Source organism: Sceloporus occidentalis, unplaced genomic scaffold (genome assembly GCF_023333645.1).
Source record: "Sceloporus occidentalis isolate IW3139 unplaced genomic scaffold, rSceOcc1.0.p SCAF_3, whole genome shotgun sequence".
NCBI classification, from domain to species: Eukaryota; Metazoa; Chordata; class Lepidosauria; order Squamata; family Phrynosomatidae; genus Sceloporus; species Sceloporus occidentalis.
Window position 1 is genome coordinate 142,644,893 of NW_028316983.1, and position 27,800 is coordinate 142,672,692.

At 40.3% G+C, this 27,800-nt stretch overlaps 1 protein-coding gene across 3 annotated transcripts in view; it reads left to right on the top strand.

Moving 5' to 3' along the window:
- Nucleotides 1–386: 386 nt before the first annotated feature.
- LOC149316906 (serine/threonine-protein kinase Nek7) overlaps nt 387–27,800 on the top strand; it is a 77,827-nt gene continuing 50,413 nt past the window's right edge. The window contains exons 1-3 of one of the 3 annotated variants that reach the window (XM_089516498.1): nt 387–515; nt 8,074–8,157; nt 16,724–16,864. In XM_089516498.1, the coding sequence (XP_089372624.1) occupies nt 8,101–8,157; nt 16,724–16,864 (198 nt within the window). In that variant the 5' untranslated portion in view covers nt 387–515; nt 8,074–8,100. Of the gene's footprint in view, nt 516–8,073; nt 8,158–8,553; nt 8,662–8,920; nt 9,009–16,723; nt 16,865–27,800 lie in introns of those variants that run through there. The other 2 variants (XM_089516500.1, XM_089516501.1) reach the window with 2 other exon arrangements.

Sequence of the window (27,800 nt, forward strand, 5' to 3'; positions counted from 1 at the left end):
GCTTTTTGTTCCTGCTCCAACTGGAAGGCATGATAAAAACAAGAGCTAAGAGCAATGTAAATATAAATGTATGCTTCTTGGTTCTGCTCAAAGTGGAGGCCAGGCCTGGAAAAACACAGGACATGTCCCAAAGCAAAAGCTCAAAAAGACCCTGCATAGGAATGCTGCTGGGTCAGGCTCAAAATGGAGGGCCCTTTTTGGAACCCTGGCTGGGCAGAAGGCTGCCATGGAGGGCGCCTGGGTGCCTCTGTTTGTGGGCAGACAGAGGCTGAAGCACTTCTTCTCCTGCCTCTCTCTGAGCCTGCTCTCTAGTCTTTCTGTGTGTTTGCAGGAAGTGCCTGGACTTCCTTTCCTGCCTTGCAAGCGGCTGGGAGGGAGGCCAAAGTGGGAGGAGAAGGAGAGAGGAGGAGGCAAGCAAGAGAGGAAGGGGCAGGAAGGCAGGACTTTGGCAGGCACTGCTGCCTCCTGGGCCAGGATCTGGGCGAGGAAGCAGACTCCTCTGGGCCTCCTCTTGAGTAAGTAAGCCTTCTAGCAACCAGGCAAGGCAAGCCCCCCCAAACTTTCCAGAGAAGGGCTTCCCAGGTGGAGCCTGGCCCAGCATCCACATTCCCCACTTTCTTTCTTTCTTTAGTGGTTCTCAACCTTTTTTGGGCTCTCCTAATGTTTTGGACTTCACACTCAGTCCCAGCCTGCTTGGGGATTCTGGGAGCTGAAGTCTAAAAATGCCTGGAGGACCCAAGTTTGGGAAGCATTGCTTTAGGGGATGCTGGGTTTCAGGGTTCCTCTCCATCCTCCTCTCACTGTTGTTGTGTGTGCCTTCAAGTCATTACTGATGGGAACCTATCCAGGGGTTTCCTTGGCATGTTCCTTCTTTGGGGCTGAGAGAGTGTGACCCTCCCAAGGTCACTCCCAGTGGATTGATTTCTTTCTTTCTTTCTTTCTTTCTTTCTTTCTTTCGTTCTTTCTGTTTTTAATGCTCTTAACAACAGACTTAACAATTCCCTTTTCTTTGTAGAGAACCTTTTGGCCCTTCCAGATGTTGTTTGTTGCAGTTCCCATCAGCCCCAGTTGGTGATGAAGGATGATGGGAAGTGCAGCCCAACAATATCTGGAAATCTGGCCTCTTTCTGGAGACCCTAAGGTGAAACTTTCATATGTATTGCAAGATTCGTTCGGAGCGGGTTTGTCATGACCATCCTCTGAGGCTGAGAGAGTGTGACTTGCCCAAGATCACCAAGTGAGGTTTTTTTTAATGCTCTTAACAACAGACTTATCAATTCCCTATTTGTAGAGAACAAGGTGATAATCCGTGGCCTTCTAGATGTTGTTTCTTGCAGTTCCCATCAGCCCCAGTTGGTGATGAAGGATGCTGAGAGGTGCAGTCCAAAAATATCTGGAACTCTGGCCTCTTAAATACTTAAACCACCACACTGCGCTGTATAGTTTTAGCAATAAATGACAACAACATTATGTATGTATATACCATATACATACATATTTGTTGTTGTTGTGTGCCTTCAAGTTATTTCTGACTTCCAGAGGTGAAACTATCATGCTTTTTCATTTTTGGCAAGATTTGTTCAGAGGAAGTTTGCTATTGCCTTCTTCTGAGGCCGAGAGAGTGTGACTTGCCCAAGGTCTCCCCTGGTGGGTTTTTTATGCTCGAACCCTGGTCTCCAGAGTCATAGTCCAACACTTAAACCACTACACCACATTGCCTTGATGGCTGATAGGTTTTAGAAATAAATAACAACGACAGCATTATGTATGTATATGCCATATATATATATATATATATATATACACATATTTGTTGTTGTTGTTGTTGTTGTTGTTGTTGTTGTGTGCCTTCAAGTTGTTACTGACTTCTGGAGACCCTAAGGTGAAACTATCATATATATATATATATATATATATATCAAGATTTGTTCAGAGGGGTTTTTTCATGGCCATCTTCTGAGGCTGAGAGAGTGTGACCCGCCCACCAGTGAGTTTTTTTTTAATGCTTTTAACAACAGATTTAACAGCTCCCTCTTTGCAGAGAATGAGGTGGTAATCTGTGGCCTTCCTGATGTTGTCTGTTGCAATTCCCATCAGCCCCAGTTGGCGAAGGATGCTGGGTGGTGCAGTCCAAAAATATCTGGGACCCTGGTCTCCTGAGTCGCAGTCCGACACTCAAACCACTACACTGCACTGGTTGCAACAAATGATGACAACATTGTGTAGGTATATTTGTTGTTGTTGTATTGTGTTAAAGTCATTTCTGACTTCTAGAGGTGAAACTGTCATGGTGTGTTGGGTTTTATTGGCAAGATTTGTTCCTAGGGGGGTTTCCCATGGCCATCCTCTGAGGCTGAGAGTGTGTGACTCCCCCAAGGTTACCCAGTGGGTTTGCATGGGAATTGAATCCTGGTGTCTAGTCCAGCACTTAAATCCCTGTGACGCACTGGCTTCCTACATTATTATTTAACTAATATTCTCCCTTTCCAAAAGTTTTGCCATTCCTAAATGGAGACCTAAATTTCCCTAGGAAGGGAACAAACTCCCTTGGAAGTTGTGCTTTGCCGGACTTTGGAGAATTGGTTGCGCCTTGGAGTGGAAAGCAGTGTTGGGAGAGCTTAGGGATGGATTGCCAACATTGACCTCATCGCTGCTGGCTGCCAGCCCTTTGCACAACAGCATCCTCTCTACTTCTGCTTTATATTTTATATTTTACTGCTTTAGCAAAGTCTGCTCAGTTGCCTTTGCTTCTTAGGAGTTAATGGCTTTGTGCATCTGCACTGCAGAATTACGTAATGCAGCTTGACGCCGCTTTAGCTGCCATGACTCAGTTCTATGGGATTCTGGACCCTGTGGTTTTGTGAGATGTTTGGCCTTTCTCTGTGAGAGAGCTCTGGTGCCACACAGACTACAAATCCCAGGATTCCACAGCAGTGAGCTGTGGCAGTGAAAGTGGTGTCAAACTGCATTCATTCTGCAGTATGACACCAGGCTGTATAAGCTACCAAAGGATGTAAGTAAGTGGTAAACTGAGAAATTACAGTGAGAGATTTCTATAGAAGTGGGCAGGTTGCTACAAGTAAGCCTGTTTTTGGTATTTATTTATTATGGATATTAAATAAATTATTTTGTTGGATTCAAAGTGGCTAACAATACTGTAATTTGAAATGGATAAGACTAAAACACTAACTACAAAAGTTAAAACAATAATTCAATAATACTAATATTAAAACAAGTTAAAAACAGCATTCTCCCAAACTACTTTGTGACAGACTGAACAATTTCCTTTTTGTAGAGAACTGAGGTGTAATTTGTGGCCTTCCAGTTGTTTGTTGCAATTCCCATCAGCCCTAATTTAGTGATGGATGCTGGGAGGTGCAACCCAACAATATGTGAAAGGCTGCAAGCTTGGACCTGGAACAAATAATGCAGTCTAGCAGAATTAGATCCACTGGTGTTGTAAAGTGCCAGAAAAAGAGTGTTGTAATTATAGAGAACTGTACTTGGATATTCAAAGCAAGAGCGCAAGAGGGGGCATGCATCTTACAGATGTTCTGATCTCTGGGAACTCTCCATTTTGCTCTCCCCTCCTCCAGGTTGTCATGTGACTACCATAAAACACTTTTAGGCTGCATCTGCACTGCAGAAACAATCCAGTTTAACATCATTGTAACTTTCATAGCACAGTGCTATGAGATTCTGGGAATTGTACTTTGTTGCAGCACCAGAGCTTTCTGACAGAGAAGGCTAAATGTCTCACAAAACTAAATTCCTATAATTCCATAGCACTGAACCATGGCAGTTAAAGTGGTGTCAAACTGGATTGTTTCTGCAGTGCAGGTGCATCCTTAGACTGCAGGTTTTGGTTTAAGTGTGTGTGAGTTGGTGGGTTCTCTTAGTTCATTTAGTCCATTTGTGCCTAGTCATACAGCATGACTGTATGCAACAGTATTAGCAAAGTGTGACCCTTCAGATGTTGTCGAACTGCAGCTCCCAGTGTTCCTCATCATTTACAGGAGATGCAGTATAACACCATCTAGAAGGCTTCATTTTGCCCATCTGTAGTATATAATTTGAGAGCCAGTGTCGTGTAACGATTTCAGGACTGGACTAGGACTCAGGAGACCAGGGTTCAACTCCCCATTCACCATGGAAATCCACTAGGTGATCTTGGGCAAGTCGCAGTCTCTGCCTCAAAGGAAAACAAAGGCAAATCCCCTCTGAACCCCTTGGGGTTGCTATAAATTGGAAACAGCCTGAAGACACACAACAACAACAGCAACAAGTATATGACTAGAACTGGTTTGCTTCTAGGCTATCTGAAAGACCATATTCTCACCAAATCATCATCATCATCATCATCATCATCATCATCATCATCATCATCATTTATATCGTACTTTCTAATAATCTTTATTTATATCCCACTTTCTCTACAAGACCAGAATTTAAGTCATCTTAAACATTAAAAACGTTAAAACAATTTAAAAACTGTCCAGCATTTTCTCAAAAGCCATCTCTTTAGAAACCTGCAGTTCTCAAAAGCCTGTCAGAATGAAGAAGTCTTTGGGGTCATCCAAATGGTGAAAATAATCCCGGTAGAATGTGGTTGAATCTGTGTTGTTCACATGAATCTTGAATGCATCCTATTCATTTTTTTGCCGTGGGAGGGGGGTCTGCCAACCCTCTCCAAACCTGGGATATTCAACTTCGAGTTTTTTTTTGTTTTCCTGAAGGAATAGCTGTGAATAACCGATGTGGATAGATCTGGGATAAAACTCTGCATGTCTTGAATGTATTTCAAATGCATCTGCATCATTGACTCCATCTTTATTCACAGTGCTAACACATGTGAGCAGCAGAACTTGCAGAAATGTGCATAGATGTGGTTCTGATAATAATGTGAACAACCAATCAGGAATGTGTGAGTGAGATTACTCACATAGTCGCATTGCAAACCAAAAAGGCAGATAACTCCTTTGTCTGCCAATGCAAAGCTAGGAAGGAGTAGTCCATTCTTGTCTCCCTAAAAAGGGAGTTCCAGAGCTGTGCCTGTGAAGGTGGTAGGAGAAGGATCTCTCCTGAAGATCGCACAGCCTGGGCAGGGTCATGGAGAAGATACAGATTATCACATAGCCTGGACATAGCCTCTGAGTATTCCTTGCCTTAAAAAAAAAAAACACTCTGAAATTCATGGGGCCCTCATAAGTCAATAGATGACTTGAAGGCCGCACAAACACACAGTGCTGCTTAAAAGATAGGTGCTACTTGTATTAACAACACTACCAGCCTTTATGACAATTGTTTTGAGATGCAAGGTAGAAGGGAAATAGTATTTGCTAGGGATCAATTTTAATACCACAATTAAAATAACAGACCAAAGACCTTTAAGAATTGCTTTGTGGGAAAGCTTTACTTCTGGATTAAGAATTATAAGGCACAAATAGTGATGTTACCATTGCTTAATTATTTTGTCACGTTAAAAGATCCTGATCTTCACTTACACTTTGGTTCTAAAAAGCACACATTTGACCTAGAGATTCTAAAACTGTTCATGTTTTTAAAAGAAATGAGTTGTAAATAGCAAAAAGTAACCATTTTTAGGAGAAATGTTTTAAAACAGCTTTGTTGTTTCATTGCATTTCTTAGGATGCAATCTGATGCATGTTATCTTGGTGCAAGTTTTATTGAATCCAGTAGGATTTACCTCAAAATAACCCTGCATAGGAATAGGCTGCTCTGAACCTTATTTTACTTATCTTTTTTGTAGACATAGCTATGAGTATCCATGCTTGATAATTCTGCAATCTTATGCTCACTTACTTTTATGTATTTCACTGGTAGCACTTACTTGTAAATTCCAAGATTTATGCAAGTGTAAATACATAACATGTTAGATAAAATCCTCTGTCTATTCACTGTGGAGGGATGGGGTCATATTTTGAACCATAGAAGATTTTCACACCGGCGCTCACTGTGGTTTAAGCGCTGGTAAAGCACTGTTAAATCAACCCTGAAGCGAGAGGGTGTGAAAGCCGGTCGCAAAGTTCCCGTTAATAGGAAATGTCTGCTCTGTGTTTGATTCAAGGATGGTAGAGGCGAGGGGACGCTTCACTGACGTTTCAGAAGCGTGACTGACTTTCACACCCTCCCGCTTCAGGGATGTTTTACCAGCGCTTAACCCACGGTAAGCTCCAGTGTGAAAATCTTTATAGATGGATTGGATTGTGCTGATATTCTGATATATGCACAGATATACGTAAGAAGATGAGCCCTCCCTCTTTGCCATCTGATACCATCAAGCCTGAGAGGGAGAGAAAGGCTGGCCAACTCCATCAGGCCAGGCCTAAAGTAAGAAGAAGAGCCCTCCCTCCAGTCCATCTGCCATGGCTCAGGCCTCAGAGGGAGAGAAGAACCGCTGGACTTACTCCCCTTCCCACTGCCATTCCCTTCTCCTTTTGTGTTATGTCTCTTTTAGACTGTAAGCCTGAGGACATGGAAATGTCTAGCTATTTGTAAGCTGCTCTGAGAGCCTTTCTGGCTGAAGAGCGGGGTATAATATAGCAAATAAATAAATAAATACATAAATACAATTGTCCCTCTGTATTTATGGATTAAACAATCCATGGCTTGAAAATATTTTAAAAATATATACATTCCAAAAGGAAGCCTTGATTTTGTGATTTTATAGAAGGGACACCATTTTACTATGCCACTGTATATAATGGGACTTGAGCATCATGGATTTTGGTATCCACAGGGGGTCCTGGAACCAAACCCCAGTGGATACCAGGGGCCCACTGTATATGACTTAATAGGTAATAGGTCAGGTCACCACCCATTTAGGGAAGACTTCTTTTACTTCAGTAGGATTGGTTTTAATGCCATGGGTTATAGATTACAGTTACAGACATTTGGTTCAATTCTGAGTTGCCATGTGTAGAGCTGCATTCATCGAACGTTCTCACTGATGGAATGAAGGGCAGATGTGAGAAATTTTTGGCAGTTCTCTACTCTGCAGCTTCTTCTGTAAGTTTCTCCTTCTGCCATTAGGTAATGGACCCTTTGTCTAACCATTTATCCATAGGGATTATCCCCTCTACCAATGAAATGCACATTCTTAAATTGTATGACACCTTGAGAGACAGTATTGCATAGTGGTTTGAGTGCTGGGCTACGACTCTGGAGACCAGGGTTCAGTTTCCAGCTCAGCCAGGAAAACCCACTGGGCAAGTCACATGTTCTTAACCTCAGGGGAAGGCAATGGCAAACTGCCTCTGAACAAATCTTGTCAAGTAAACCCCATGATAGTTTTGCCTTAGGGTTGCCGTAAGTCAGAAATTACTTGAAGGCACACAACAACAACAGCAACAAACAAAATAAAACAGTGCATGCTGTATGAAAATTTTGGGTGTTTGTTATCTTTTTTTTAATGAACATGATTTTATTTGCATTATTCAAATGTTTTGTTGAACCGCAGGCAGTGTTAATCACACACTCCACTGTCTCTTTTATTTGAAAATGCCAAACACCTCTGCTGGAAGAAGTAACTGCGTTTGAAGCAACACGAGGTGTAATATGTACCAATCTGTGTCACTTCATCTGTGTGGTGGTCTGTTGCATTGGTCTTTCACTTGTGCATCAGAACCGGCTGGATCGCAGCCAGGCCTACTTAGATCACAACAGCAGTGACATGAGTTAATACGTTAACAGTACTGTACAAACACAAGAAACAAATAACCTGATACATGGGCTAAAGATAGGCTGTGGATTTGAAAAAGCTGAAAATTATTGGTTGGATGAGGAAATGATCTCTTGACGTTTCACTGATGATGAATGTTCTGTTATGAGTGTTGATACTCTTTTTATGGCTTGTCAACTTGTCAATCCTTACTCCTCCCTAGGTAAATCAGGCTAATGTAGTGACATTCCTCTTCTGTTTACTCTTCTCTATATAGTATTCTCCTCCATCAACCTGTAAGTACCAAGGAAATATGTAAGGTGGTATACGTAATGCCTAGAAGAAAAGAGGCATGCAAAAATAAGATTTTATTTTATTTTGTTCTTATACAGGTAATTCAGGTGTTTGTGATTTGAACAATGGACGAACAATCTCAAGGCATGCCAGGCCCTCCTGTTCCTCAGTTTCAGCCACAGGTAGGCTATTCTACTGGTTGGTAAGAGTAGGTATCAAGGTGTAGAATAGTGAAATAGTAAACCAACAGTGCCACTGGAAAGCTTATTTTTTTCTGTGCATTGTTGTTTCTCATTCCTCTTACACAGTGCAGTCCCCAAATGATGATGCATATCTTATTTATTAAGTTTTATTTTCCCTGTTGGGATTCACATCAGTCTTTTAAATTATTGTTCTGTACATAGTTGATAATGCATGAATATTATGAAGTGTGGACAGTTCTCCAGTGGGATTAGGGCTATTGAACATTATTATTATATGCCTTCAAGTCAACTCTGACTGATGGTGATCTCATCATAAGTTTCTCATGATAAGATTAATTCAGAGGATGTTTGCCTTTGCTTTCCTCTAAGACAGAGACCGTGAGTCTCTGAAGGTTACTCATTGGGTTTCCATGATGGAGCAAAGATTCAAGCCTTGGCCTTCTGGAGTCAAACCACTACATCATACTTGAACATTGTTGAAAAGTAAGGAAGTTCTATTTTTCTTTGTGCTATAATGTATGTTTTCTTCTTTTTAAAAGATGATATACCAAACAGATACAAAATGTAGCAGTATGTTTATCTGAACACATTGTTTATTCTGTTTATTTCTTTATACCATGACTTTCTCCCAGGATATGACCCAAACAGCCCTGTTTCTCAAGGGAGAAAATATTGTTACTCCATAGTGAGGAAAAGGAGAACCAATATGGTATAGTGGTTTGAACAACATAGTGGTTGTGACTCTAGAGCCAGGGTTTGGATCCCTGCTCGGCCATGGAAACCCACTGGCTGATTTTCGGCAAGTCACACTCTCTTAACCTCAGAGAAAGGTAAAGATAAACCCCTTCTGAACAAATTTTGCCAAAAGACACCCCTAGGGGTCACCATAAATCAGAAGTTACTTGAAGGCACACAGTAACAACAACAACAACAAGTGGGGAAAATATAATTTGTCCATATTCTTTTATTTTTCACACTCCTGGCATTCAAATGGATTTCAAATTCATAGTGGACTCTGGGAAGATGGAAGATGCAACTTGTTGGAGATATCTAGATTTAATAAAGAAGAGGAATCTTGTGTCTGGGGTGGAAATGAGCATTTCTGCAGCACATACCTTTCCCTGTCAGAAGGCTGAAAGTGACAAAGATAGTGACACCTGTTGACTGTCAACTTCCTGGCAGGGAAATCATTAAGGGCCTTTTCTTCTGTTGAAGAGAGCAGCCTTTTCTTTTAAGACATTTGAAAGCTAGTACAGCGGACCCTTGTTAAATGCTAGGATTTGGTTCCAAGATCCCCCGTGTATAACAAAATCCGTGTATGTTCAAGTCCCATTAAATATAATGACATAGCAAAATGGTGTCCCTTTATAAAAAATGGAAAATCAAAGTTTAATATTTGACATTTATACTTTTTTTGAACATTTTCAAACGGTGGATAGTTGAATCTGTGTATAAAAAATCCGTGTATAAGAAGGGCCGACTGTACAGCAAAAAGGATTTCTAAGAAAGGAACAACTAGTTAGATTCCTCTTTATGGAAATGGTAAGATTACAGTATGTGACTTAGGCGTAGTGACTTGCTAGGGAGCAAAGGGTTAGTCTAATAATCCTTAAATCTTTTTCTGACTCTCTGATCCATGTTCAGGCTTGTGTCAGGCAGGGGCTGGAACCTCTGCTGACCAATAAGGGACATGCATTTTATGGGACTTAATACCAGAGAGGCAGAAATAGGAAGTTAGAATCTAGAATGTATAGGACTGGAGCAACAATTTAAGAAGGAAGGTTTTGGTGAAATGTGATTTTTTTTGGATAATGGTTGTGCTAATATAATTCATATCTTTGAGTGGTTACATTTCCCACACGTTTTCAGTAATTTCGCAGGAGTGCCACAAAAAACAAACAAAATGTTTGCTAAATCTACAATCAAGTTCCCCAGTATGTATGTGTATATATATTTCAGATTGTATGCCTTTGGCAGGGCTGGCTGTTTTTTGTTGTTCACCGATGGCACTGAAGAAATAAATGATGATGATGATGATGAAGGTGATAATCGTAAACTAATTCAAAATGATGTGAATGTAGATAAATGAAAGTGAGACATTTCATAGTTACCTCTTTCAGTTTGAAAGTAATCGTATGTCTGAGAGAGAGAGAGAGAGAGAGAGAAAGCTATTTTCTTATGTCTGCAAAACTTCACAGAGCTATAAAATGGTTGAAACCTAGCTTCTGAGGAAGAAACAAACACTCTAATTAAATTGTATTCAATCTGGACTGAAGTATGAAAGCAATTTTTAAGAAAGAAAGAGCAGAAAGATTGTTAACATTCACTAATTTCAGCATAACTGTCACTTTGGAATTGGAGACTGTTCACACTTTATGTTGTAGTCTTCTTTTTTTTTTTTGCTGCCTACACATTTAGAGTGTGATGGAAAGATATGTGTCTCCAAAGATGCTGGGACATCTGTTGTTTGGTGGACTGTACCACTAGTGCCTATCTGTGGAATATTAGAAGGCCATTGGAGGTATATGTTCCCTTTTTACACCTTACTTGTAGTGAGTAGCAAGATTACGATTTCAGGTTCTTCTCAATCAAGCTTTGGAAATCCACAAAAGATCTGGGTTTCTAACTCTTGTTAATGTGGAAACCCATGCATAAACTCACTTTGTTGCAGACTATAACAGAGATCAGAAAAATTACTTTTTGGGGAAAAATAATCCCTCAAATCTTCTTCTCCAATCTGCATGACCATGGTATTCCCCTAAGTATTTTTTCTAGGCTGTGGTGCAGATGTAATTCTAACCTAGGGGTGGGAATGGGATAGCCATCCAGATGCTGTTGAACCACAACTCCTCCTTTCTCTACCATTGACTGTGGCTGGCTGGAAGAGCTGGGAATGTCAGTGTGCCAACATCTGAAGGGTTGTCCCCCGCCCATTAGCTGAAAAAGGTAAAGGAGGAAAGAGGAAAAGGGGATCTGCAAAACCATGGTTTGGAAGGAGACAAGTGTTGGTCTTGTCCTGAACCTGGGAGGGAATTAAATTACAGTGTGGATGATCTAGTTCCATAAATGGATTGTCATTTAAAACAAAAGCACACCTCCTGAAATAGAAGACGTTGTTGCTGTTATTCTCCTCTCTTCCCATGTGGGCTGGTTTAAAATGCCCTCCTCTTGTTGCAGAAATGTATGTAATATGTTCTATGCCCAACTGATGCCCCCATTATGCATGAACTTAATATATTTTTTTCCAAATTATATCGTGGCTGGGAGGGAGACCTGGGTGATAGTTGGGAGATGTGCAGCTATGTTGCTTCTCATGTCAGGTCTCCACATCTAAATTGTCTGACAGGACAAGGGAGCAGATGAGACAAGCTGTCAGTCAGCCATGCTGCCCTTTGAAGAAAGGCTATTGGCGGTGGGGGTGGGTGGGAAGGTGCCGCAAATGGGCTGTGAAGTTTACATACACTGCCCACTGTTAAACAGATTACCTCTAATGAAGTGTCTAATGCTCAGGCCGTATCAGTCTAATCCTTGGTGGCAGTTCATCCCTCAACTGGCAAAAAAACCGCGGCCCTCTGGCCCTCTCTCGCCACTCTGGCCGCCAAGCACAGGGAGGTGCCCAGTCTTAATAAAGCCAGACAGTGTGTGATCTGACATGCAAATGTAGGTCATTGCATATGTAAATGTGTGATTACAAGCCTGCATGCCAAAACACATTAGTGAGACTTTGCTCTCAGCATGCGGTTGTCACACTGCTTTAGTAGTTCACGCTAATGTTTGTCAAGTTACTGTGCAGACAGAGGATGCAATTCCCAGTTCAGATTTTTTTTTTTTTTACAATATATGCTGGTTAAACATCCACATACACACACTAACCCTATCCAAGCTTAATGAAGCTGCACAGGCTTAATGAAGCTGCATTCTGCTTCTCTGTAATGTGAGCTTTGGAATAATGAGAGAGAGAGGACTCCACAAGTTCTGATGTTTTTACTCCAAATGCTTCAGATAACCTCATTAAACCTACATAGGCACCTTTCCAGTATACACCCCTGAATTGGTGTAATGCCATCTCAGTTCCATATTGTGATGTTTGCGCCTCTGTTGGATATTAATTTGTTTTTGACAGTATGGACAAGCATCCAAGAGGCAAAAGCCTAGATATATTTCTAGTATCTGTTGAATTTCTAAAACACTCAGTGTGTACTTAAAACATTTTGTGTAAGCTATTGCTTTCTAATGCACGGATGAGAAAATGACAATGCTGATACTGTTCTGTAATCCTTTAGTTAACTGGTTTATTTAGAATAATGCTTGCAGCCAAATAGCATCCAAAATTTTGGTGTACAAAATACTCAGGATAGAAAATAGAAAATAATACAGACTGTCTCTTTCTCTCAGTTTACTGTTTCCTCCTCCCCACAAGGAAAAGTCAACTGTATAGTCAGTACTAAATGGGATGGTGCACCTTATTTATGAGTACAAACTGTTAAATACGGTAATAAGTGTTTGTTAAATCTGAATTCATGTACATACAATATTTCTGCAACAACATGAGTTTTTACAGTGCAAATTGGCAATGAAACGATTAGCTAATAGAGGAATAGTAGTTACAGAACACGAACTCTTAATTGGCTATAGTGCAGTCCCATCTTGAGCCTTCAAAATTGGCGCCTCTCTGCATTTCAGCTGTTAAGGCAACCCTGCCTCCCTTCAGTTTCTCAGCCTAGTGGGCTCAAGAAGTGAGGGACCGAAGTGAGAGGGATGGAAGAAAAGAAAGGAGGATTTGCAAATCAGGGATGAGATTTTAAACTGGGATAGGAAGTGAGTGAGATGGATGGAAAGATGGAGTGGAAGTATTTGCGAGCGATGATATTTTAATTTGGGACAGTAATGAATGAGGGTTAAGGAATGGGAGGGAGTATTTGCATAACATTGGACTGCTGAGGTTTGTCTGTGCCAAGGCATGGCAAGAATTGTTATTGTTGTTGCTGTGTGCCTTCAAGTTGTTTCCGATTTATGGCGACCCAAAGCTGAACCTATCATGGGGTTTTCTTTACGAGATTTGTACAGAGGAGGTTTGCCATTGCCTTCCTCCGAGGCTGAGAGCATCTCATTGGCCCAAGGTCAGCCAGTGTGTTTTATAGCTGAATTGGAAATGGAACCCTAGTCTCCAGAGTCTTAATTCAAAACTCAAACCATTACCATGCTCATGGCAAGCATTTTTAGCTGTTTAAAGTATTGGGGAGGGTCTCTTCTCTTTTTTGGCACGGGCCAGGTTCCAGAGGATGGAGGCATATTTTGTCCACCCTTGGCAAAATATGCCTCCTATATATTTTTTTCTATAGACTTTTCCTATATATTTTTTTAGTGGTAAGAGTCACCTTTTATACATATAATTAAAATTTATGCATTAAAATTGGTGGCAAATTAAATAAGTATCTTAGCTACCAGTAATATATTTTGAGAGCTGCACCCAACTGTAATTTCCCCATAGGTCCTGTTAGTTTTAGTGTATGGTTTTCTATAATGGGGATTACTTAAGGAATACAACTATCATGTTATAGCAGAATTTAGTGTCCCCTAATCCAGTGGGGGAAGAGGGTAGGGACTTGTAGCCCTCCAGCTTTCAGCAGTTCCTGCCAACATAGCCAATGGTTTGGAATAGTGGGAGTTCTGGTCCAGCAACAATTGGAGGGCCACATATTTTCCACACTTACCCTAAGCTAAAGTGTTGGGGAACGAACAGTTTTAATAATCAAAGTCAGGTGGTTGGTCACAGGATTTATCTATAGGAAAGCAGGGCTGTGCTCTAGATCCATGGAGCTGCTGACAAAACTCTTGGTGAGAAACCTGAGGAGTAGACCATATCTTATTTATTTATTTAACGTTATATGCCTCCTTTCTTCCAGAGTGGGACCCAAGGTATCTTACAGAAGAAATCGATTTAAACTTACACAATTAAAATAAAATTATTCTAAAAACATTGTTGCTTGTTGTTATGTGCCTTCAAGTCATTTCCAACTTAGGGCGACTCCAAGGCCATGAACCTATCATGGGATTTTCTTGACAAGATTTGTTAACAGGAGGTTTGCCAATTCCTTCATCTGAGGATGAGAAAGTGTGACTTGCCTGCTGGATTTCATGGCTGAGCCAAGGAATCAAACTTGGACTCACAGTCACAGTCCAACATTCAAACCACTACGCCACGCTGACGCCTAAAGTTAAATAATAAATAAAGCACGCACCCCAATAAGAAACCTCCCTGAGAGTGCTTATGTATTAAAATCCAGTTTAAACAAAAAGGCCAGTTACAGACTGCCAAAATAAAGCTACTTCGGGTCTCTTTGGAGGTATGCTGTTTAAATGATGCATGGGTCCTAAGAGTCCGGAAGCTGCACCAAAGCTGCCCTCCAGTGCTTAGGAATGGAGTGTGGCTTTGGCGCAACCTCCGGACTCTTAGGACCCAGGCATCATTTAAATAGCATACCTCCAAAGAGACCCGAAGCAGCTTTATTTTGGCAGTCTGGAACAGGCCAAAGTTATTTGCCTGCTAGTGAAAGAAAAACTGGGAGGGAGCCAGCCTAGTCACCTCTGGGAGGGAGCTCCAGAGGATGGGAGCAGCTTTGAGTTAAAATATTTTCACCAAGAGCTCCTCAGAGTAGTAATTCTTATAGTTGATATAGCTGATAATTCTTATAGCCATGGCTATCATGACAAAGCCTGATGTTGCAGTTTGCTGTGGATTTCTCTGTGTTCTAACATGCTCTGTGTTGTCTTTATAACTTTATGGTTATTACTTTGGAAGGCACAACTCCTGAGAAGCCGCAAATGGGGCTCGTGATTGCTAAAGCAATGTCTTAGTGTTGTTTGTCTTCTCTAGCATCCCTCTGGTGTAGGAAAGCATTCATTGGCTGCACCATGCACCTAAAGCAAGTTTATTCATGTTTACCAACTCATGGTGTTAAGATGCCTTAACTTGCATTGTGGAAATGCCTACAGAAGGCATCAGTTGCCTCAGAGCAGTCTTTCATTTTGGAGAAATCCCAAAGAGTAATACAGTCGACCCTCCATCTCCATGGATTCTTTATTCATGGTTTCATCCATCCACAGCTTGAAAATATATTTTAAAAAAATATAAATTCCAAAAAGAAACCTTTGCTTTAGAGATATTTTAGTCTTGGACCGTTTTAGCCAGGGTGGGCCCTGCAAAGTTCTCTTTAAGACTATGCTCCCTGGTTGTCCCATCCTATATGTGATGTGGAAGTGACATTCATCATCTTCCCTGATGAGCTATTATAGGCCCACAAAAGTAATATATATTTTAAAAAAACACAAATTGAATTACAGGTCACTTCTTATTTTTTAAAACACCTCTTAGGGCTCAAAATGGCCAAGGGAGTGAAAACAGAATAAAAATGCACTCCACACCCCCAGGCTGCATTTACATATATTTCCACCCTATTTTTTTCTTGGAGGGGCTCTGGAGGCTGAAAATGGCTTGGGAGGGCTGCACATTTCTCGCTCTTGATTTAAGCCTTCAAGTCAAAAAAAGTCAAAGCCAGCACCATCAGTGGCTATTGGGAATAGAATGCGAACCAGTGAAGATGGTGGAGTTTACATTGTTGACACATGTCATTTGGTGATGACATGAGGTGAAATGATATCAGGTGGGGCTAGTTCTAAATGGAGAGGCAATCAAAATGCTAAAATGTAGGGTACAATTCTCAGCCTCGGGGAAATCTGCCTCAAGGGAGGCAAAATTTGTCCTCTGAACAAATCTTGCCAAGAAAACCCAAAGATAGGTTTGCCTCAGGGTCACCATAAGTCAAAATGGGATGAAATTGTTGGAGGTCCCAACAACACGCTATATGAGGACCTCACAGAGGGCATTCTCTATCTTAGCCCCTAGATCTTGGAATAGTCTCCCAGATAAGCTCCACTCCACCACATCTATAGATCTTTTTAAAAAGAATCTAAAGACGTATTTCTTTTCCCAAGCCTTCCCACCGTGAGATATTATTGTATTCCTTACCCCTTTTATCGACGACCCTGGAACGTGTATATTGACTCCCCCACCTATCTGGCCCTTTGTTGTTATGATCATTGTGCCTTTTTTATGCTGTTTTAATCAATTTTATTGGAATGTTTTTTATATTATTGTATGCCGCTTTGATCAAACCCTGGAAAAGCGGATTACAAATAAACCATATTATTATTATTATTATTATTATTAAAATGACTTGAAGGCACACAGCACACAAACACAGGGTACAATACAGACTCTCCAGTATTTGGCACATCTCCTAAAACGAGTGTTAAAAACTCAGAACAAATGTATCATAAAGTTGGCTGGCAACAAAGACTTCTTATTTCTTCTGACATGCACTTAGCGGTCCATGCATAGCTTTTGTCACATTCATATTCTTAAATCTAATGGGTTGACCAACTGGCTGATGAGAGTATGGTGGGCATGGGGGAAGTTACATATTTTCTCTAAATGATGTACAGTTTATGGTTTGAAATCATTTTCTTGTTTCTTTGACTACAGAAAGCCTTACGACCTGACATGGGCTATAATACCCTAGCCAACTTTCGAATAGAAAAGAAGATTGGCCGCGGACAATTTAGTGAAGTTTACAGAGCCACGTGCCTGTTGGATGGTGTTCCAGTAGCTTTGAAAAAGGTGCAGGTAAGGATGTTTCAAGTAATACAACATGAACAACTTAGTTACTGATTTTGGAGTGGTTGTTTAAATTCATTTTATATGTTATATAGTAGCTAATTGTCATTCCAGATTGTTCAAATATAAAGATGAAGATGAAATAGAAGATGAAAAGTAAATATAAAGATGAAAATGATGACAAAAACATACAGGCAGGCCTGACACCAGGAGGCAGCATTCCCTAGCCCTTCCACAAGACTTACAGTTATATGGACACTTTCTTGAGGCCTTTGCACTGTGTGGTTGGAAGTGAGCCATCATTTTGATTTCCCACAATCCCCCAGTGTAATAATCCTTTTGAGCATTGTGGGCAATCATGAATGGTGGTTTTAGGACTAAGGTTGCTAGAGTGAAAATCACAAAGAGTTCCTGTGGACTCTGGAGAACAGGGTTCAATTCCCCGCTTGCCAAAGAAACCCACTTGGTGACCTTAGGCGACTCACATACTCTCAGCCTCAGAAAGCCCTATGATTCAGGGTCTCCAAAAGTCAGAAACGACTTGAAGGCACACAGCAGCAACAAACAAAGAAGAGAGAATTTCAGCAGGTGTTGCTTGCCACAAAACCAATACCTGCTGAAATCCCCTCTTCTGCATAGCCATTAAAGGCACAGCAGCCCTCTGAAGCTTTCAGTCTAATAACCCTACCTAGGACAACTGGTGATCACTTGCAGGGTTATTACTGCTTCACTTCGGTCTTTGGGCCTCACTTTAATAAACTGACAACCTTCTGTGTCATGCAGGTGGTAAACAGAAGCAAGGGATCTGTCATTTTACAATGGAAGCATTGTATATATCTGACATATATATTTAAAAATTGGACTGGAGCCTTCAGAAAAAAAGAAGTGGGGTGGCAAATGATCTAGGTACCTGGTCATTCCAAGTTTTTTTTCTAAACCATTAGCAAAATAACACCAGATTTGGCATCATCAGGAAATGATTTGAATTAGAGCACCAGATTTTAGGCAACATTGCTTGTGTGCATTTGTGTGTACAAGCCTTTTTTTGTATCAGACCTCAATATTTGTGTGGTATTTGAAACAGTAATATTGAGATCAGAGTAGAAATGTCTTAAGACCAGCTCTGAATTGAACGTTGTAAAAAAGCACTGAAAAGAAGCTGTAACTTTTAAAGGAATCACATAAGAAAATATCAGCAACTTCATTATAATAAGTCAGTTCATGGACTGTAAGTAAGAAATAAAGTAAGAAATCCACTCCTCTATTGTAAGGATATTGTCAAGATTCCTGCCAATTCTACAGGTATGTTTGTTAGTAGTATTAGTCAAAGGCCTAAACCCAATTGCTAGTCCCAACTATAGTGGGCAGTGGATAACTTGCTCCAGTGTAGTTACAAGAACAGAACAGTCCAAATTAAATCAGGCAAGACCAGGAAATTCCACTGTTGTATCTGTGTGTAGAGCGAGGGAGTAAGGAATATGCATATGGCCTGACCTCCCTTGCCATTTCTCTTCAAACTGGTGTGATAACAGCTGCAAAAAGAATTTTCTCTGCATGTTGTCTCTCATGTGAACTTCTCCCCTTTTCCTACACATTTTTTTTGTCTTGTTCGCTTTGGTTGCTGTGTGAGATCCAGAGTGGCGTAGTGGTTTGAGTGTTGAATTTGGACTTTGGGAGAGCAGGATTCGAATCCACACTCATTCAGCTGTGGAAACCTTAGACAAGTCACTCTCTTTAATTCTCAGGGGAAAGTAATATGCAAACGTTTTCTGAATAAATCTTGCCAAGAAAACTTTTACAGGGTTTCATAGGTCACAGTCTTGAAGGCACATAACAACAACATTAATTGTTGTGCCCCCCATTAAATAAATTGTGTTGAAACTACTGCTTCATTTTCTTTGGATATTTTTCTCTCTCTTGGAGTCCTATGTGCTTTGATGCAGGAAATGACTTTCAAAAAGCTCCTTCCTGACACTGGAAATTCTTTTCAGGAGCTGGTGTTAGTGAGTCATCATTCCCCAAAACTGCTGCCATCCAGTAGTGATTGTGATCAATCCTGGTAAGAATTCCAGGGCTGAGTTGTGATGCTGACACATATGACACTATATAATAGAGGAATTTGGGTGGGGTGCTTTTCGCACCCCAGCCTATGCATTTTGTTAAGTGCATAACGATTACAATTTGGCTCAGTGTTAAATGTTTAAGGGTGCCATTTACTTGTTCTCATATTTATAGATTATAGAACATGAAAGCAATGCATACCTTCTTGGACAGATTCATGTTTCAAAATCCCCCCCCCCCTTTATTTTTTGTTTTAGGAAAGTTACCTAACAGAAATAAATACTGGTACTTTTTATTATGGTGTAAGCCAGAAGTGACTTAAAGGCACACAACAACAAGAAGGAAAGCCAGAGTGTGGGAAGGAAGGTGACAGGGTAGTGTTAAATCACAACATAAAATGTCACAAGGAGCACAACTAAATAAAGACTGTAGTGGTGTGCACATCGTTTTTTAAAATCAAACTATTTTTAAACTGTAGAATGTAACAAGCTGTTGGATTGCCCAGCAACAGTAATCTTTTGTGTGCCCCCCCCCCCCCTGCAAGAATATGGCACTAAATATAAATCACATACTTTTTAGCCATTGCAACCTGGCCTGTTCAAGAATTAGGTTGAAATGCTCTGCCTTTTGAGCCCCAAGTAGTTCCATGTTTTATCCCTTTCATTTCAACACTTAATACCTTGTGTTAGAAGATCATAGAAGGATTCCTTTTATCTGGCACATTGATTAATTATTCATTGTGCGTTGTCATTGAATTCCCTCTTGAGGATTAAATTAGAAGTAATTAATTTTAAGGAAGAAAGGTCCAGTTTCATGCTCTCTAAACCTATGGCTGGCCCTTTCGTTTTCATTTCTGGCTATCATTTTATTGCTTACGTATTTGTGAGTAATCCACAGGGGTGTTTTACCACAGCTCTAGGTGGCTTTGCAGGTTGTGGTTTACCATTTAAGTACCCTACATTAAAAACGTTCACTTTTAAGATCCAGAAGATCATCTTGCCATTCATACATTCTGGATAAAAAGACTATCGCTCCATAAGATCAAACACCAGTACTAAATTTTGCAGAAAAGAGAACAGAATGCCTTGTAGTTGGTGTGTTTCAAAAAGGCTACACTTTAAAGTTAACTGACTTATTTTATAGGACTTCAAAAGTTGAGATTTACATTCAGCTCTTGGATTAAGAGTAATAAATACTGAATCTGGAGCTTTATTGCTTTTTGTTCCCTTTGTATTCTTGGTCTCTTCCTTGACCATTTCTTGCCCTATTGCCTCTTGGAGATACAACCTATACCCTTATCTTCAGATCCTTACCCCTTCTTTGTGTTTATGGACAGAGGGGCGGCTTCGCGGCAATTGCACGTTGTCGCTCCAATCTAGCCTTTCCAGGGCACGAAAAGGAGCCACAAAAGTGGCTTCTTTTTGCATCCTGGAAAGGGCACAATAGCCATGATGCCATGGCTATATGGTGCTTCTTTGGTGCTGCGTCTTGCAGATGCAATGCTGGAGGAGTGCTGTGATGCCACATGCTGTGTGATGCAGTGCATGGCATCACGGTGCCCTGGGGTGGAGCTGTGGCATGCATCGTGTAGACTCTACTCCCTGACTCTGCTCCCAGGCAAGCCCAAAATGCCAGTCTGCAAGGGGCCAGAGAAGAGCTTTGAATTTGCTGGTTAGCTACTGATGTTTTCCTTTCTTTGCAGTACTCATTCAGTGGGCTTCGGTGGCTAATGATACCTGTGTCTAATCTGAAATCTGGAAAATAAATTAGATGTGTCTGAGCAAGACATGTGCTCTCAGCCTTAGGGGAAAGCAATGGCAAACCTCCTCTGTGGAAATCTTGCCAATAAAATTTCATGATAGGATTGCCATAAATTGGAAATAACACACACACACACCTAAGGTTTATGAATACTATATATGTTAGTTCAGTGAGTGACAAATGTATTTTTGGTTGGGTCAGAAGGTTTTTATTTTCCTGTGTGTGTGTGTGTAGTGGGGTAATGGTGCTGGGTGGTGTTGGGGAATTGAACGTGCCTTCAGCACTTTCTCACCTGAACCATAAGATGCCATTTTCGCAGTATTTCAGCTTTCATAGTTTTAATTCACTTTATCTTGGACATTATTTTATATTGCATTTTTTGATTGCTCACTTAAGTATTTGATTGTATATTTTAATTATATTACTTTAAACAAAAAGCCTAGTAAACCACCTTGGAACACTTTTGAATGCTATGGGCAAAATTGCCATCAATCAGTCAATCAATTGTAGTAATTTAATTTATAGTAATTTATAGTAATAGTAATTTAAACCTAAATTAAATTACTAGCCCCAGCTAGATTAGACATTATTCAGTCAATGGGAATTTAGTAAGTCAACCTTTAGGTAAGTTTTGTTACCTGAGTAAGGATGCATCAACACTAGAAATAATACGGGTTCACACCACTATAACTGCCATGGCTCAGTGCTATGGAATTCTGGGAACTGTAGTTTTGTGGGGCATTTGGCCTTCCCTGGCAGAGAGCTCTGGTTTCACAACAAACTACAATTCCTAGAATTCTATATCATTGAGCCATGGCAGTTAAAGCCGTGTCAGCCTGGGTTATTTCTGCAGTGCAGATGCAGTCTAAGTTTCATTACTTCAGTAGTTGTGTCTTAGTTGGAGTCATGATTATTCTTTTGGATTTTTTTTTCTTTAAAAAGGTGTATTTTTAATGAAAGAGACCCCCTCCCCCTTCCCTGCATAGTCATTGGGCCTTTGGTATCTGCTGGGGTATGGTTCCAGCACCCTTGTGGATATCAAAATCCTTGGATCATCATGTCCCATTAAATACAGTGGCACAGTAAAAGGGTGTCCCTTATATAAAATGAGAAAAATCAAGATTTGCTTTTTGGATGGATATATATATATATATATATATATATATATATATATATATATTCATGCTGTGGATGGTTGAGTCCATGGATGAAAAATCTGGTGGGTCAACTGTACAATAGCACCAGACAAATAAAATCTGAAGACCTCAATTTAGTTGAACTATTCTACTGTTAAAAACTATTATCCCCTCATGGAATAATCTCTTAGCATACCTGTTGTCATTGATTAAAGTATTTGCCTTTTCTTCCTCCCTAGTACTGTATTAAGTATTTTTAAAAATCTAGAAATAAAGTATATTAATTGAATTTTCTTTCCTGAATCAAATTATCAAAAAGAAGAAAACAAAAGAACAGTGACAAAAATTCCATGCAGAAATGAAAGAGTTCTGCACAAACATATATTTTAAACCATTAACCTCTCACATCTTTTGTGAATATCAAACACTTGTGCCCATTTTGTGATCTTTTTTGGTTTAGTAAAAATATTTTCCCTAATGTGAATTGAAGCATTAGCTAAACCAGGTAGATAATAGACATATACACAAAACATTTAGACTGACTTTAATTTATTTTGAGATTATGTTTTTAACCGTTCAGTAGCTAGAAGAATTCCAGATTGCTTTCTACTAACAATATGTTTTAAAAAATTATTATGAATAAAGTGTTAGTATTTCTTTATGTTTAGTTGGATGCAGCAATATTTGCATTTATAGTTTTGCAGTTCACAGGTAGTGATACAAATAGAATATTTATTTTGGCATGCCATTGTTAGTTCACTTCTCAGTGTGGGAACAAATTAAGACATTTTAAAAGGTCTTTGTGATTCCCTCCTCCCTTATTAGTAGCTAACTGTTTTCAGGAGAGTTAAGGTGTACATGCTAAGTGGACTATATGAGTTTATTTTAAGAGTACTTATTATTACAAAGCCCTTGTGGAAAATAACAGGTAATAGGAAGTGTGACACCCGTTGTAAGACTCTCTGACTTTAGCCCCAACTCTTTTGCTGATTGATATTAGTAAAAAAAATTAGATGTTTTTGCCACAAAGTTGCTAGTCTGCAACATTTAGGGATTGTTGAAGGAAATGGTAACACAATCTTATTAATAGTGTGTTAATGGCCTCTTCCACAGTAAACCACAAACAAAGACCAACTTCTCTTAAACAGTAATCTGGGTTTTTGGAATTCTCTTAAGGCAGTTTACTTAATCAGTACCAGGTGTTGTGTGTTGCTTGGACAAACTTAAAAGAATGTTCTTAAAAAAAGAAAAGAAAGTGGCTTCTAACTTCCTCCCCTGCCCCCTCCCCTGCCAGTATGTTGATCTTCATACTGTGCCATTTCTTTTTGTTAGACTATATGTCCATTTCATACTGCGGAAAGGTTTAGCATAGCTCATTTCCACTGCAAAATTTAAATCTAAGGAAACCAAATCAAACAGACAAAAAGGAAGAGAAGCAGTGCATGACTGCAGCTTTGGAAAGGTCAGTCACACACACAGTAGTCTTCAGCTCAAAGGTATGTTAATTTCATTTCCCCCTATTTTTTATTTTAAAAAATTCAAATCCCCACGGTCCTGGATATACAGAGGAAAATTCTGCATTAGAGCAGTACCAATTTTCTGCTGCTCACTTGGTTTCTAGTGAGCATTCAGCAACATGCACAGGGAGACTGCATGGAAAGTGATGGTTGAACGTCCCTACTCCAGCAACATTGACCATTGCACTTCTCTTTTCCACCAATGAGTTAAGCAAGGGAGTGGGGGATCACAAGGTAAATGAGGTTGAAATGTCACCCCGCTTTCACTGACTGGCTAAGAAAATGGCTAGCAAGCAGCCAAGCAGCTGAGGAGGACTCAGCCAAAACTGAAACATAGGGTTCTGACACAGAAAATGGTAGAAAAAGTGATGTGATACATCCCTGAGTTGATTCTTGGTAACCCCAAATAGGAGTATAGTTTCATGGGTGAGGAAGAATAAATACAATGTTACACAGCTATGTACTTAGGAGTAGTACAGATAGCCCCTAATGGGTGTTGGAGTGCCGCCCTTTTTTAGCTGGATTGGAGTCACAGCAACTACATGATGCACCCCCAATGTGGCATTTCTGCAGCATCAAAAGAAGCGCAAAAAGCGGCTCCTTTTTTGTGCTGCTGAAAAAGCATTCTAGCAGCAGCAGCAGCAACTTTTTGCTGCTTGTTTGGCGCAGTGTGATGCCACCTGCCGTCTGGTCAGGCAGGTGGCATGGAGGCGGTGGCCAGGTGGCTGGTGGGAGGATGCCACGCCCCCACTCCACCCAGAGGCCAGCTCTTTATGGCGGTCTGTTTAGTTGCTGCAGTTATTCCTTTTTAGGTTTATGCATTACTGAAAAGTTTTAGATTTCTTGAATTGCTGACACTTTGCTACTCTTTCGTTTGCTTTGAGCTTTACATTGGGCTTCCTATTGGTTATAGTTCAGTGAATCCTTTATATGCATAGAATACCTTGCCTACACCGAGTGTGGGATTTTTTAAAAAAAGAAATCCCCTTTGAACCTCCTGAGCTTTAAAGGAAACCTAATGATGGGGCATAATGATGTGAAAGGAGGGAGTTACAAGTCCCACTGATTGAGGGAAGCTATTTACCTTTTGGGGATTATGGCTTTAGGACCCTTTCACATTGCACAATTATAGCACTATCATTCCACTTGAACTGCCATGGTTCCAACCCATGGAGTCCTGGGATTTGCAGTCCAGAGAGGGACATTTTAGCTCTAGTACCTCACCAAACTCTAAACCCCAGGATTCCCTTGGACAGAATGATTGCAGTTAAGGGTGAATCATAACACCATAATTGTGTAGCATGAAAAGGCTCCAGTACATCACCAAGTAACAGTTCTCTCTTTGTGATGTAATTAAGGTCAATTTTATGAATATTGATGCATTTTTCAAAAGTTGGTGGTGTATCATAAAGGGAGCTATATTTTCCTGCTGGTGCCTGTGAGATTATGGGAATGGTGGTGGTAAGTTGGAGCTTTAGTGCTGAAGGCAAAACAGGGCAATCCAAAGCTGAAGCTACCAACAGGAATCTTGTCTTACTTGAAGCTGATTGAATTTTATGAGTGCACAGTGATTCCAGTGTACACAATGGGTTGTATCCAATGTGACCTTGTTGTGTACAAGAGGAGGATGGCCTTCATGGAATGATTGTATTTTGTTGACAGAAATGTTTAGAATAGGCCTTTCCATCACCCTGGGGAAGTAGGCTAATTTGTGGAACCATGATGTAATACAGGTAGTTGACTGGCACAAAGTATAATTCTCAAAGTTGCCAACCAGCAGTTGCGGGCAGAGTTCCTTTATTACTAGACCCCAATGTCCATCAGTGAACTTGGGTTTACCACTCATTAATGACTGATCTAATCTTGTGACTATGAGCTCAGACAGACAGGCCAAAATAAAACTGCTTCAGGTCACTTTGGAGGTATGCTGTTTAAATGACATGCATCTTAAAAGGCCAGAAGCTGTGCCAAAGCTGTGCTCCAGTCCTTAGGACTGGAGCATGGCTATGGTGCGGCTTCTGGCCTCATAGGATGCATGCATCATTTAAACAGCATACCTCCATAGTGACTCAAAGCAGTTTTATTTTGGCCTATCTGTTCGGGCCCTATATCACTAAATAAGTCTGATACTTATCATATTTATGATAAAATAAATCATATTTATATAGCCACTTGCTGCTTGCTAAATCATTATCAGTGCTGTCCAGGACATTTCTCCTGTTTCAGTAGTGAATTTTGTATAAATTGGCTGCATGCCATTTAAAAACTATGGCTTTTAGGTGGGATGCCTATGTTGTGAAGTTCACAAAGAATGGTTATAAAATTTACTTTATTTGTCATTCGTACATAAAATCCTGGATGCATTTATATTCCATATACCATATAACATTTAGGCATTAAGGCAAAGGAATAGGGCAATAACAACCAGGCAGCTTTTATTTTTTAAATGTGAGAGTAAAGTTAAAATTAATTATGGCCCCATACAGACTGCCAAAATAAAGCTGCTTTGGGTCACTTTAGAGATATGCTGTTTCAATGATGCATGCGTCCTAAGAGTCTGGAAGCTGCGCCAAAGCTGTGTTCCAGTTTTTAGGACTGGATTGTGGCTTTGGCGCGGCTTCCTGACTCTTAGGACACATGCATAATTTAAACAGCATATCTTTAAAGTGACCCGAAGTAGCTTTATTTTGGCCTGTCTGTTTGGGGCCTATGATTTAGAAGGGGAAGATAGCTGGATCAAATACCATGTCTATTGAAATACTGAAATATTGTAAACTAATACAGAACTTTCTAAGTCAAATTTTCAGAGCTTGCCAGTTTTAACTGTGAACTTGACCATAATCTGGGGTGTCTGCTCACCACTCTTTATGAGTCAAGTTGTAGTTATTGTTACCAAGCAACTTTTATTATTTAAATAAAAGGCTTGTGTCTGTCCAGTTGAGCACTGGGTATTAGGCCAAACTATGTGTTTACATTAAGCATACGTTTTAAAAGTGTAGTTAGGATCTAACACTGATCTTAACAGTGGTAAGGGCATTGAACATGGTGCACAGGAGCATGAACCTCCAAGAGAGTTGAGCCTTCCTGCTAATAATGTTTGAATGTACTCACTTTGTTTTCCCTGGAGGTAGCCAAGTCCTTGGAAAGTGACCATATGGACCATATGTGAATTTTAATGTCAGGGTGATCTCAGCAAGACAGTGTGTTTTTCATTGTGGTACTGACTTAAAACAACTGCATGCTGCAACATTCTCCTTTGCCAGGCATGCTCTAAACCCTAAGTCATAAACTTTTGCTTCTGTGTTTTCCATCAACACTAGCTTGCCTTTCAGTATTTAGCTGCGAAAAAAATCCTGAACATACTGTACTAGACCTTCCTTTTGCCTTCTGTTAGTCAGACTTTATTATTATTTTGTCTCAGCATTCCATTCATATGACTTATTTTGCTGCTCTTCTGCTTTGCCACTCAGCCTCCTTCTTGAATCATAACTTGCAGCCCAGTGGGCATGCTTTCTACCATCCTAATATTTGTAAAGTACAGAGGTGAGAGAATTTTGGGGGTGTAGTTTTTCTTTCTGCGTTCCTTAGCAATTTGAGTGGTTTAAAAATTTACATTTAGTAATATGTTTCCCACGAGATAGTTAGAGAAAGTCTTCAGTTAACATCTGTTGTCTGACCTGTTTATTCTTGCTCTCTCTGGTCGTGTGTGTTTGCTTGTGTTTGATGAGTACTGAAGGAGTTTGTTTGGAGGCGTTCTTCATGAACTTTGGCACTTTACTTGGAAATGACCTGCTTCTGTAAGGTGATTTACTTGGGAGAGCACCACTCACAATTTGGGAGGCGAGTCATAAAGGGAAGATGGACAGAAGCCTTTAGTACTCAACAGGCTAGAGAGTATTTGTGCAACAGTGAAGAAGTGGGCTACCAAGCTGTGGGAGCTTGGGTTTCTCAGTGCCTTTGTTTTGTACTCCAACAAAGGCCTTGTTTTTGTTAACAAGATTTTTACATTTATTTCAAATTCTCTTAAAGCAGAGAAATGAACTCGTAAGTATTTTTGACCTGAACAGACATACAGAATTCACTTAGTAGAGTGAGGGCAAGACCTCCAAGGCTGATAAAATGCTGATTTCTGTGTCAAAGAGTCACTGAAAATGAGCAAGATAGTGCTCATCAAGAGCAAATTTTATGTGTAGCTGTCTGTGTGTCCCAGGGTCCATTCACGCTATAGCACTATGATTCCACGTTAAGTGCTATACCAATCGAATCCCAGGATCTTCCACTTAGGAGGGCCATTTAGACTTCTCAGCCAGAGTGCTCCAATATCTCACCAAAGTACACATGCCAGGATTCCATAGGATGGAACTGTGGCAGTTAAAGCGGAAATAATAAAGCTATAATCCTGTAGTGTGAAAGAGTCTCTGAATTCACTTTTCAGGTTTCACTTTTAGACCTCAGTTTAATACTTAAAGA